We start from the raw sequence: 14,153 nt of genomic DNA on the forward strand, positions 1-14,153 counted from the left end.
TGAAAATCGCCAAATACGGATAAAATATTGTCAGTAACGCGGTCCCCGAATTTTTCATTTTTTTTTTTTTTTGCTTCAGTTTTAGCCGAAGAAAAGGCTTTTAACCCTTAGGGAGTATCATGGATGAAAACGTCATGCGAATTTTGTTTCAATATTATCGCTCCATGACAATACTGTCGTCATTTATAAACTTTGCAAACGATAACTTTTTTGTTTTTTATTTAACATTGAATAATAATAAAACATTTATGAAAATAATAAAAAACAAAGCATTTATGCACAATAATAAAACATTTCCTTGACTCTATTGATATTTAGTAAATGAAAAAATATATTTATATCGGTGTGCATTCATGATAACGTAAACGTGATTGATTTTCTTTAACGATAGATTTTACGGATTAATATTTTATGAAAATATTTAGCATGAAATTCATATTTTTCTTAAATTCAAACGAAACCTTTACCTCTAGAAGCATATAATTTGCGTCCAAACGATATAGGAGGATTTTCATTGTTGGAAGATAGATTTAATATAGAGAACTTAATGGGCTGAGAATGTACGAGGACCTATTAATTACAGAATGGCTTAAACGCTTTACATCTGGCAGCTAAAGATGGACATTTGGAAATCGTCAGAGAACTTCTTAACCGTGGAGCAGTGGTCGATGCTGCTACCAAAAAGGGAAATACGGCATTACATATCGCTTCTCTTGGTAAGTAGAAGCATTACCATTCTTATCATTTACGTATTTTTTAAGGACGAAGGAGTTATTGCGATCGAATATATGTTTCCAGTTATTTAACACTTTCACTATTGGTTTCTTTAGTGTAACACTAGCTTTCCAGTATAACTTTATAGGATAACTTTAATTGCTTAGTATTCAGCGTATATTCTATCTTCGACTATTACTTATGAGAAATATATAGTCTATTTCTATATATAGATAGTGAAATAAGTTCAATTTTTAAAATTTTTATGTTACCTGATGGCTAAAACAGGTTTAACGCAATATGACATAATTGAAAAAGAGAAAAACCGGTTAAGTTCAAAGATATAAGCCTTTCGAAAGCACGTCGAAAAATTCAAAGATTTCATTCGTTCGTATAATTATAATAATATTATAATAATCAACATATTTAAGAAGATGGTAATAATTTTTTTTACTAAAGATACATATTCAATACTAAAATCAATGAGGCAATTTTGTTGTAAAGTAAGATCGGCCAACAACACGATATTTTATTTTACAAATAAAATTGCTACAAAAAGCGAAAATTTTGACTTATCAATGATCTTCATTAATATTAATACAAATATGCTAAAATTGGCAAATACATGTTTTTCTCTTTTCTAGTTACAAAGTGTTCCAAGCTTTTTTTTTTGTAAAATGTAGTGTATTCAACATAATATACGTGGGATGAGCATTCCGAGTTGAAATTAATATCTCTTTACATAGCTGGACAGGAGGAGGTGGTACAATTGCTGGTACAACGAGGTGCTTCTGTGAATGCACAATCGCAAAATGGGTTCACACCACTGTATATGGCCGCACAGGAAAATCATGATTCTGTAGTCAAGTTCCTTCTGAGTAAAGGTGCCAATCAAACATTGGCTACTGAGGTATGTAAACAAGCTTGATATCGTTAATTAAACATTTTATGAATTGAGGTTTGCATTTATTACTAGACTGTAGATCTTTACGCATTTATGAAAAATTTAAATATACAGAAATGAAGGGAATGTGCAAGGAGAAGTATTTCTATTTGTTTTACACATTTTTCACGTTTTTCCTTTCCTTACAATATTTGCCATACTTTGCAATATTTCGTTTCCTTCTATTTCATAATCAACCACTTTCATCTCCTTTGCTATCTTTTTCGAATAGTTTTACATATTCGCATAATTCAGTTGCACTGTAGGATTATCCTTTAACGTCTCAACTATTTTCCTCTTCGGATCTGGCTTCCTATTATATTATTACAATAAAACATAAATTTGTATTTTAATTCTGTTGATACGTCACAGTATCACAATATATTCTAATATATTATATATGTACATATTTAAGAACTTTTTATATCGTATTTAATGGAATGTAAAAATTATGTAGATTTTTAATTAGTACGTATAACATGAATCTAATATACTCTTTGTGTTTGTAGGATGGCTTCACCCCATTAGCAGTAGCGATGCAACAGGGTCACGATAAGGTAGTAGCAGTTCTGTTGGAAAATGACACTCGTGGTAAAGTTCGATTGCCTGCCCTCCACATTGCTGCCAAGAAAGACGATTGCAAAGCAGCTGCCCTACTTTTACAAGTATGTTGCAATAGTTTGTCGTTGAAGCCCTATATCCCTATATATATATATATTCAATCCGATGTGATCGGTATGCGAAAAGGAATCGATTCAATGTCCATAAATTTATAATTCTTTATTTTTATTTCAGAACGATCACAATCCCGACGTAACATCGAAGAGCGGTTTTACACCGCTTCACATTGCTGCTCATTATGGTAACGATCGAATTGCCTCCTTGCTTTACGACAGAGGAGCAAACGTAAATTTTGCGGCGAAGGTGAGGAATTTCTAAGTAACTTGGACTGTAATTTTGTATACGATAAATGTAGACCGGATTACATAGTACGACTTTGATGAGTAATTTGCGGATATGGCCATGTGATTGAGAACTGTGTGGAAGATATCAAATATTTATGTTAGAGTATCAATTACGAGTGAGATATGATTGTAAAAATATATGTGGTATTTGCGATAATGGGTTCACGTATGGTGATTTAGCTGCACGTGATAGAAATAGATAGAAAATGTAAAAAAGTCCTTATAGAAACGTGACAACGTTTTGCGAACGTAATAGATGTAAACAAGGAAATATGTGTGCATATGTTTGTTTACCTATTTATAACTACATCATCCACTTGTCTAGTTTACTGTGTGTTCTGAATAATCGCTAAGTATATATAACTATTTTTCTATCTTGCAGCATAATATTACGCCGATGCACGTTGCAGCAAAATGGGGAAAAATAAAAATGGTGAATCTTCTTATGAGCAAGGGAGCAAATATCGAAGCGAAAACGAGAGATGGCCTTACGCCGCTTCACTGCGCCGCACGATCTGGTCATCACGAAGTTGTTGACATTTTAATCGAGAAAGGGGCACCAATTGGTTCAAAGACGAAGGTAAGCGTTTTCTTGAAGAATACTTTTGGTACAAGGTAAGAGGTTTTCTGACTGAATTAGTTGCGGCTTGTTTTCTGTTGACAGAATGGTCTTGCGCCGTTGCACATGGCTTCTCAAGGAGACCACGTTGACGCTGCGAGGATATTATTGTATCATCGAGCACCCGTGGATGAAGTGACGGTAGATTACTTGACGGCGCTACACGTGGCAGCTCATTGCGGACACGTACGAGTGGCTAAGCTTCTACTCGATAGAAATGCTGATCCAAACGCACGAGCTCTAAACGGCTTTACTCCACTCCATATTGCTTGCAAGAAGAACAGACTGAAGGTCGTTGAGCTCCTCTTAAAGCACAAAGCTAGCATCGAAGCCACTACAGAGGTATTATTTCCATTTGCATATCAGTTCAATAGTTTAACTTCTTTAGTTTAATACCTTACATCATAGGTATACATCATAGTTACTATAGTATCAATTATATTTGCCTCTAATTAGAAACGGAAATTATTAGAGACAATCGATACATTATACCGATATGATAATAAAAGAAGATTATTATTATGATTTTTTTTAGTAATAATAGATTCATTTTATTGCTTAGTCTGGATTGACGCCTCTACATGTAGCAAGCTTCATGGGGTGCATGAATATAGTGATTTATTTACTGCAACACGCAGCTAGTCCCGATATACCAACAGTAAGAGGCGAAACACCTTTGCATTTAGCTGCCAGAGCAAATCAGACTGATATTATCAGGATACTTCTTAGAAATGGTGCCCAAGTTGACGCCAGAGCAAGGGTAAAGAAAAAGAATTCAGTATTAGTAAATTTTGATTTTAATATTCATGTTATAGTGACAAAAATATTAATTCTACGTCAATTTTCTTATTCCATCCTATAATTATTTTTTTATTTGAATATTAGAAATTTGTAAATACTTAGTAAATTTAATTGCGTCATAGTAGATTTGAAAGATATAAATATTGCAGGAAGAACAAACTCCGCTTCATGTTGCTTCTCGATTGGGTAATGTTGATATCGTGATGTTATTACTTCAACACGGTGCCGATGTAGATGCTACTACAAAAGATTTATATACACCACTTCATATTGCTGCTAAAGAAGGCCAAGAAGAGGTAAAATTTTAAATATATGTATATCGTATTTAATCATTTATCAATAATTATAACTAAGTTTAATTTATATACTTATTGTTCTATGACAGGTTGCATCCGTTTTGTTAGAAAACAGTGCATCGCTTACCGCGACGACCAAAAAGGGATTTACTCCTTTGCATTTGGCAGCTAAGTATGGTAACATGAATGTAGCGAGATTATTGTTGCAGAAGAATGCACCAGTTGATGCTCAAGGAAAGGTTAGAACTGTTATAAATGTTATTACCTCTATTGCCATCTATTTATTTTTTTAAATAAAATATCGTTATCAGTGTCAAATATGATTTTTATGTCAAACACTAATTTCTTTGTTTAATCGTAGAATGGAGTGACTCCACTTCATGTGGCATCTCACTATGATCATCAAAACGTAGCATTACTTCTACTTGATAAGGGTGCATCACCTCACGCTATGGCTAAAAATGGCCATACACCATTACATATTGCTGCACGTAAGAATCAGGTAAATAACTTAAAAGATACAAATAAGTTAAATTTTGTAATATATCTTTTATAATAATCTAAACATAATTTTTGGGCTTGATGTAGATGGATATTGCAACTACTTTATTGGAATACGGAGCAAAAGCAAATGCAGAATCAAAAGCAGGATTTACGCCGCTACATTTGAGTGCACAAGAAGGCCACACCGATATGTCAACGCTGCTTATTGAGCACAAAGCAGATACAAATCACAAGGCAAAGGTAGTATAAATTTCGACAATTTATTATATTTATGACATCTGATTTCATTGTTTAATAATTATTTCTCTCCCTAGAATGGTCTCACGCCGCTTCATTTGTGCGCACAAGAAGACAAAGTTAATGTTGCTTCTATTCTCGTTAAAAATGGTGCTCAAATTGATGCTAAAACAAAGGTATGATATATTATGGCAATTGTAATATTTTGTTTTGTTTAAAAATATTATTAATTAAATATGTGTATTATAAAAAATTAGAAATATGAAAAACAAATTTTAGTGCGACAACATTGTTAAATTAGCTACAATTTATTAGCTACACATTAGGTATAATCTGAGAAATAAATTCAATTTATATGAACTTTATTGTCTTAAAGCTATACTCACGTACTTTGGTATATAATTTTATTTGTTTGATTCACATTTAACAATTTTTTGCTTTAGAATAACGAAATATAATAATCCGAAAATTCTCATTATTGAAATTCTTTAAAAATATTTTTTGATTAAGAAAGATGTTTGTTTGTGTTATAGGCTGGTTATACTCCGCTACACGTGGCAGCTCATTTTGGTCAAGCAGCGATGGTACGATTCCTTTTACGATCTGGAGCAGTTGTTGACAGTAGCACGAATGCTGGATATACTCCATTGCATCAAGCTGCCCAACAGGGTCATACGTTAGTGATTAATTTACTGCTGGAGGGTAAAGCAAAACCGAACACTACTACTAATGTATGTCAAGTTCATGAAAAACTTGTTTTCGTATTTTATTTAATTGTTCTAATTATATAACGTTCTATCTCCTACAGAATGGACAAACAGCTTTAGATATTGCACAAAAACTTGGTTACATTAGCGTCATCGAGACATTGAAGGTAGTTACAGAAACCGTCATTACAACGACTCATACAGTTACTATTGAAGAAAAATACAGAGTACAAGCTCCTGAATCAATGCAAGAGACGTTTATGAGCGATAGCGAAGACGAAGGGGGTAAGTGTTTGTGTTTAATATTTCCTATTCTATAATATCTCAGATATTGTTCTAATGATAAATATATTTTGTGTAGTTTTGCAAAATTTATTAAGTATCTAAATACGAACACAAAAAATATTGAAGTAATATTAACTAACAAACTACATCTTTAAATTGGCTAAATCAGCATATTTTTGTATTATATAACAATAAGATAAATTTTAATCTATCATTCTAATTTGTTTGTTTCCAATCTGATCTGCTATCATTTTCTAGAATATTATTTTACTAGAATATCGCATAGTAATCGATAATATAATAATCAGTAGGTATTTGCTAATATGTTTGTAATATATGTAGGTCTGCTTCTGTAATCTTGCTTTTTTATAGATGTGACAGCTTATATAGTGCGGCTTATATATAGCAAAATATTACATACATCCTCGTTTGTAGTAATTATTGCACAACATAAGTGCAAATTTATTGCATGGAATTATGCTTTTAGGCATTAAATATTTACATAAAATAATAGATATATAATTAATTCAACTATTTTTATTAGGGAAAGATTATAATAACCTGTATTATATTATTTTACAAATCTGAAATTTTAGGTCAAATTAACGTAAAGTGATTTATAATGATATACAAGAATAAGTTTCTTCTACTATCATATTTTTTTATACAATACGTTTGGTATATAACAATAACAAATTTTGTGATATAACTTTATCGTGAACTTATATACATATTTCGATAGCATTTTATGGTAGATTTGTTCTTCCATATATATTATATTGGCTGTAAACTGCAGTTCATCATACATAATTAAAAAATAACTTGCACTAGGAGATATAAAATGTTACAAAGATACACACACGCAGAAGGCGTATTGAAATGGCACTTTTCGTTTCCGTTTAGTTACATTACAACAATAATTCACTCTAAAAATGCATGTAATTATTTAACGCATGATAATATACAAATGTATGAACTTTAGCATGTACACTATGAATCCTATAATAATTTTCCTTAATACAAATTAGCAAGATTCTATTTAAAGAGGAATCACAAATACACAACCATTTTAGATTAGTAAAGACATTGATAACCATATTACGTATGTATTAGACATTTATGGATTAGATGATAAATATGTACCATTTACGATGAATTTTCTTTAATAGAAAAGATAGAAATGTTTATAAAAAGCTATACTTATTGACTTTATATTTCTGAAATAAAGTCAGGGAGCTATATGGAAATATTATTTGCTTTTTCTGTTGCGTTTATGTTACATTCAGTTTCGCAAGAGCATGTATTTAGCATACGTTCACTGGGTTGTTGCTATCTTTGAAGAAAATATTTAACTTTTCTAAATAGACGCGTAGTCTTTAGTCGTATAAATAAAGGTTAGTAATTAATTAAATACCTGTCGAGTATTTGTTATGGAATCTCATAGATTGTAAATATTTTCAATTCTAGTAAAATTATCACGTTAATGCCTTACACAGGTAATACTATTTCTATTAGAATCCGTGAGTACCAATTTGGAATCTATTCTACGATAAAAGATTATTGTTCGGAAATAGTAGTATCATCATACATAGTCTATTCTCGGTTAAATTATATTAAACAAAGCTATAGTTATCTGTGTAAGATTTAATATACATAGTAAGTAGTTAACAGCAACATGCTTTAGACTAAATTCTCTTCCTTTTTAACAATTTATGTAAACTTAATCATAACAAACAATAGATCTAACAGGTTTGCTTGTTTGCTTAATTAAAATTTACAATTACATATCTGTTTTACACTAATAAACATGAAGTACAAATATAGAATAAAAATTGCTATTCGCTAATCTCTATCAATTTCTAATTACAAATTATATCAAATTAGTTTCAATCGTATTATTTCTTATTTAATATTCGATTAAATTTTTATTTTGCTACGTATAAAGAGAGTAGAAAAAAAAATTTATATGCATTTCTTTTTAAATAGCTGAAACGTTGAACGTTGAATATCTTATCAAGTACGTGAGTTAATAAAAATGTTGAAGTCGAAGCAAACGAACAAACTACGCTCGCGGTAGGTCTATCTCCTGCTACGTAAAGTCAGCTATTTAACAACCCAGTGATAGCGAAATTTAGAAACAGTGTTTATGGTGCGAAATTAGCGTTTTGATAAAAAATGACCTTACTCGACGGCGTACAATGTAGGTGGTGATGAAATCGGCATGGCAGCCATGAATGTGTACGGGCAGCCTCCACACGCGCAACACGTGTACCTTCCTTCTTACTACCGGGGCCAAATGACCTATACCCGTAAGTTGTCTGTACTCTGTTTCTGTCACTCTTTCACATATCACACGTGCGCGCAACATACTGTATTTATACATACATATATACATACATACATATATTAGCACATGGGTACGTAAATTAATCTCGTGTAGTACGCGCGCATTGGATCATTCATATTTTGTCGATTTCACTTACGTAATCGTAACAGTATTTTTTACTTTCATGCCAGCTATTAAATGGCCCATGCATTTACATTTTAAATATTCACTAATTCTTGGTCAAGTCTGCTTAACATTAAATTCTTAACTCTTTTTTCCTTACTTTCGTGTTGCAACAGTTACAAAATTTTCGATCTATTGCGATACCATTGGTTTTTATGAACGAAAATGAGCTGAACAAGAGATTCGCGTTCCATTCGAGATCCACTTTCAGTTCGTTCTATTGTAATTCTTCTTTTCTATTTTCATTCGTGGAAACATAAATACAGAGACATGCACAGACATATACCTATCCTTAAACCGTTATTTGTTCACACTCTGTTTCGTTTACCTTCCTTGTCGGTCCATTTCTCCTGTATAAAGTTGCAACCCTCCGTATCTTGGATACACCTGTAGTAGCCGTACAACCTTGTTAATGAGATTTATACTTTGAGTTTTAAATGTTATAATCGATTTTTGTTGTGCTGCAATAATTTTAAATGCTATCGAAATTCAATGAAATTATGTACGTCGGGAATGTTAGTCGCATTAATTCCAATAAATATTCGAGTCGTATAGGAGGTGCGATGATACTTTCACTTTTACTAATTCCATGTTGTTTGGTTATTAAATATTAATTGCAATTAATATCTGGATATTATAAACGGGGGCAAGAAAGTTTTCAAGAAAACACGTTGAGTGAAATGTTATTTATTTTCCTAAATATCTATGTCCCCATCTATAACTTTATACTACATTTATCGCGGAATCCTCAGCAAATATATAGAAACTATTCTTGCCAGTTCAGCAAGATCATTATCATCTATTCATTACTTGTCGCATCTAAATGTCTTACACGGACTCTACATATATTATAGCGTATACAAGTAAGAGTTTAATTCTGTCTCCACGGTGCATTAATGCCATCAATATTCAAGGCTTAATATCAATCACCTAGAATACAAAGAATTTATCGATGTAATATATTTATAACAACGCGATGAATCCATTCATACGATACATTTAACGTTATTCTAATTTATGAAAAAAGAAGAAGAAAATTCTTCTTAAATTATTCAAGAGGAAGCTCCAAACTCTGAAAAGTATTATAATTTTTCTCGAGATTATCGAAATGAAATTAATCACAATTTTAAATAAGTGAAGTTGAATTTAACGATGCCGCGTTAAAGTCGGTCATGCGTTCGCATTTTCGAATCTAAAATTCAGAAAACGGTACGTTAACGAAGTAGGGCGCGTTACTACTGTTAATGCAATTTGCATAATAACGAGTTGTGCGATCATTATGCCAGTCGACAGGAACAGAAGTAGGCTTGTATGGTCTGTTTTGACGTATCATCCTCGTACCTATACGCATTCTGCTTCAGCTGTTATGCAACAGCCGGTGTGCATCTTGTACCATATTATTCGTGCAGTTAGTCGAACCCCTGTTAGCTGGCAAGTCGCCAAATACGATTCACGACCAAAATATCAGAATTTATATAACGAATTTGTTTCTTTTTTTTTTTAAATCGGCGCGCAATTTGTTTCGCGACGTTCGCGACGCGTGGAATGCAGGAAAGTGATCCAGAAATTCTGATTGCGATAGTTAGCGTTCACGTTACATCTTAAATAGGACAGTGGGTACTTCGCGAAGCACAGAGAACTTTATACGTTCATCGTTGTCTACACTAAGACTACGTTCGACTTGTCTGAATAGCGATCATATGTCTGAAAATTTCTATCCTTAGAGAACTAGGGAATGGAAGCGTCGTGTATCTCATGTCATTGAGAAAACTAAAGAAAAACCTCATCGCAAGATCTGTTTCTAGATGAATTATACATCAGATTCTCATTAACGCTCGCAAATATGCTTCACAGAAGACCAGTAGTCTTTAACCACAACATCATGATCCTGTATTCACGTTACGCGGTTGTTTCTGTTCGTACGATGTCTTGATAAAGCCCATTCAGTGCCAACAGTTGCATATGGCCACGCTTCCTTAGCGTTCAAGAAAAGAGTTGCAAATACATCGAGATGTAAATAAAGTAGCGGAAAAGCTCAGAGGCAGCTACTATTATAAAATTGGTGATTCATGAAATGAGGTCACGTTTCTGTTAGGTAGTCTTGCGTCGAACTTGTATTAATCTTAAAGCAGTCGCTGTTCCTGACCCCGCCGGTGCTAGCACGCGACGAAATACCGCGAAAGAAAGGAAGCATCCAGGTCGTGCGCGGTTAATGCAATTTAACAAATCAAATCTAATCAGGTGATTACACGTATTGTGGTTTGCATAACGTGGGCTTTCAGTAATAACGACACCTTGGAAAGGTACATATTATATCGGTCCACGTCATTTCGTTGATTTTCGGTGCCTGTACGCTGCACAGAACGACAAAACAAACAGTAAGAAGGAATTGATAGTGAAGTGAGCCGGTCACAATTGGTGGACGTCATCAATGGATGCGTAGCGATAACGTGCGCTAATTGTAATTCGTGTAACCTAACTCGCATATCGTCGACGGCTAGTTGAGTCGGTGATGTAATTAGTCCTGTACGGAGCGTACACCGTCAGTACATCGTGTTCACTGGGCTGAGTACAGAGTTCCGGCGATGTACTAAACTTTTATCCACGGAAGAGTGTGATCGTTACAATTTCACTCCGTGTTTTCGATATACCGTGAGTTTCCTAGCCCACGCGTTTCATTGAAACTCTGTTTAATAAATATTTCGCAAGTTTTTTCCTCGTCGTGGTGCAAAAGAAAAATAGTCGCCAAAATGGCCAAAGGAGGACGATCGAAGCAGAAGCAATCGAAGAAGATAACGTGTTGCGGGTGTACAAGCAACAGGAGCAGCGACAGCGCATGTAAATATGTTCATCTATTCTTTTACGATCGTCTTTAGCTTAATGTAATTTTAGCACGGTTAATATTCGCTTTAATCGCGTGAGTGATCAAGGTTTTTCTAAATTACTGGTTGGGCGTGTTCTTCGTTTGGTTCGTTAAATCGACGTTTTGCGTGCTCTCTTCGATTATTATTTAGAAAAATTAATAAACGGGAAAGCTGACATGCCTGCGGGCGCGAACGAAGTATACGATGTTTTAAAATGTTGCTTACATGCACAAAATTTTGGCAAAGATGTTATATCAGTCACATGGTTCGGATATGTACAATATCATAGTAAATCGTAAATTCCGAAGTTGTCTTAGTTTCGTAACACGACATACATATAGAACATTTTGTATATTTACATTCTTTATTTAAAACAGGGTTCTTGGTTTCGGTAATTCTCTGTTGAAATTGAGGTATTTACTGAAAGTATTATAAGTGAATGAAATTCTACATTGTACCGGTTTACTGACTGAGATAATTTGTCTTCATTCTTTAATTAAATTGAATTTTTTCGTTGTTCTTGTTTTCAATCTTTTTTCGTTGATTAAGATATGTGTCGAAAAATATTTTGATTATAAAAATGATTAAATATCGAAAAAACAGCGTTTAGTATAGTACTCTTAACGCGATAACCAATGCTTGCGAAGTGATAATGGAAGACTCCGGCACGCGACTTTGTTTTTCCAGACTTGACTGTGTTAACAAAAGTTAAATATTCATAGCCAAGAGACAAAGAAATATAAAATATCAAAACAGGTGTTTTTTTTTAGAAATACATAATCTATTAGTTTATGATTATATATTCAACTAAAAATACAGTCAAATATGACTATACTGTATGTCATTACATGCTACATATTATCATATCATATTGTATGTCATATCAATCATTTTGACATTTTATTTGCACTGTAATGAGATACCACTGTCCTGATCACGTTAGTAACATTTGAAATCAATCTGGAAATGTATACAGAAATTAGGAGATATTTATTGTAATCGTGTATTCGATAAAAAATTAATAATGAATCATCTTAAGTGTAATAATAAGTGTAAAAAATAGTCTTGTTAAATATTTATTAATTGAACGAATAATCGACTGTTTAAACTTGTGATATACTTTTGTACTACATATTTTGCAATTTTTCTATATATTTCAAATTTGTTTGAAACTTCTACTAATATAGTCACAGTCGCATCGATGAAATTTCAAAATGTTTCGTACAGCGCACACAGTATATTGATGAAAGATGCTTAGAATACTTGCACAAGCCTATGTATTTAGAGAATCAATATTTTAATCGTTTAATATTATCACACGTTACAAATGTATCTTCATTCAAAACGATTCGTAGAATACACGCGTGTTAACGCGAGATATGTACGAATGGAATCAACCATCTATTTATTTTCAGTGTATAGATAAATTTATTTATATAAAAAGTCTATATATAATAGATAATATATATAGATAAGATATGTGAATAACATCACCACGTTTGTGCAACAAAACATTTAAATGGTGCCACAAACTTCGTTCACTCGCGCAATAATTTCGACGAAATGTTTACATTTCCGTCCGTGAAAATAATATTAGCGGGAAAATAGATAGATTCTATAAATTTCCACGTCTTTTTCGCCGTATAAACCTAAATACCAGGACAAAATTAGACGCATATTTACACGCAGACTACCGTACGTGCTTCGAAAACGATATTCGGAGATACGTCGGATACTGTAACCACGGAATTGTATCACGAGACGCTTGTGTAGCATCCGTTTGAAGAACGTGTACCGTTTGAAACGTGATTGTTCCGGTTTGGAAGTAAGTTCCCAAGTTCCGCCGGTGTATGGTCATAGGAAGCGCATTCGTATTCGTCGCGTGGGATCGACCGATCGCATCCGAACGACTATCTATCAAACGAGACCGAATACGGTGGCGGAACGTGTTAAAACTATCAGGCCATAAACGACAGAGAGGAATGGATTGGATACAGCTAGGCAGCTTAATTGAGCGGCATGAGGATCGTGACTGTGATCCTCGTTTATGACATAACAATGAGACGTACATAAGTTGGTGACATAAGTCGCGAACGATGATATTGTGAACGCTAACTGGAGGGGCAATGATCAAGGCCAACCAGTTCTCTTTACCGTAGAAAAAGGAAATAAATGATTTGATGGTTTCGTATTCTTTTCGTAGGTCTTTGATGTTCCACGATTTATTCTGTCGAGGCCAACGGGCTCGGTCGTACCACGGAGATATTAATGCGATTAAGCCGGGCGGTAAATGTTTATTACAATTGTAAATCGAGCGCTGCTGACGTGCGTGACGCGAATCAACGGAATCGCGTAACGTCACGATCGCGCGAAACTTCAGTATCTAGTTTAAAAGTGTCAAAGCCGCGAACGGCGATACCCAGTTATTGCGATCACCGACGGATATATTGAGATTTGAGAGAGTTTTCTCGTAGTGAGTGATACTATTTTTAAAGTTACTTGGTGCTTCTCGATGGCGGTGATCGATCGACGAAAACAGACGGTGCTCGCGATACGTGGAATCGAGAATTCGATTAACACCGATGCAACGTGACATAAACTAAGTGTCTCGTTGATTACGATTAGGACTATTCTGGTCTATGACGGAGCCGGTCTAACTGCATTCAACAAGATTCGACATGATTACATAGTTAGTTTTCACAGGCGCGC

The 14,153-nt window shown here is 33.7% G+C and overlaps 1 protein-coding gene across 36 annotated transcripts in view; it reads left to right on the forward strand.

Annotated features, from left to right (window-relative positions):
* Positions 1 to 14,153, forward strand: part of LOC100642686 (ankyrin-3) — a 93,220-nt gene that overhangs the window by 29,007 nt on the left and 50,060 nt on the right. For 32 of the 36 annotated variants that reach the window (XR_007223977.1, XR_007223978.1, XR_007223979.1 and 29 more), the window contains exons 4-18: positions 584 to 716; positions 1,461 to 1,624; positions 2,167 to 2,322; positions 2,453 to 2,581; positions 3,005 to 3,202; positions 3,287 to 3,583; positions 3,804 to 4,001; positions 4,192 to 4,338; positions 4,428 to 4,577; positions 4,700 to 4,840; positions 4,927 to 5,082; positions 5,157 to 5,255; positions 5,613 to 5,810; positions 5,888 to 6,071; positions 8,276 to 8,380. Coding sequence is in view for 31 of the 36 variants with exons in the window: in XM_048405591.1 (XP_048261548.1) it covers positions 584 to 716; positions 1,461 to 1,624; positions 2,167 to 2,322; positions 2,453 to 2,581; positions 3,005 to 3,202; positions 3,287 to 3,583; positions 3,804 to 4,001; positions 4,192 to 4,338; positions 4,428 to 4,577; positions 4,700 to 4,840; positions 4,927 to 5,082; positions 5,157 to 5,255; positions 5,613 to 5,810; positions 5,888 to 6,071; positions 8,276 to 8,380 (2,455 nt within the window). In the remaining 5 variants the exon portion in view is untranslated. Of the gene's footprint in view, positions 1 to 583; positions 717 to 1,460; positions 1,625 to 2,166; positions 2,323 to 2,452; positions 2,582 to 3,004; positions 3,203 to 3,286; positions 3,584 to 3,803; positions 4,002 to 4,191; positions 4,339 to 4,427; positions 4,578 to 4,699; positions 4,841 to 4,926; positions 5,083 to 5,156; positions 5,256 to 5,612; positions 5,811 to 5,887; positions 6,072 to 8,275; positions 8,381 to 10,386; positions 11,419 to 13,639; positions 13,731 to 13,796; positions 13,918 to 14,153 lie in introns of those variants that run through there. The other 4 variants (XM_048405601.1, XM_048405607.1, XM_048405606.1 and 1 more) reach the window with 4 other exon arrangements.

The sequence above is a fragment of the Bombus terrestris genome, chromosome 4 (assembly GCF_910591885.1).
Source record: "Bombus terrestris chromosome 4, iyBomTerr1.2, whole genome shotgun sequence".
Taxonomy (NCBI): Eukaryota; Metazoa; Arthropoda; class Insecta; order Hymenoptera; family Apidae; genus Bombus; species Bombus terrestris.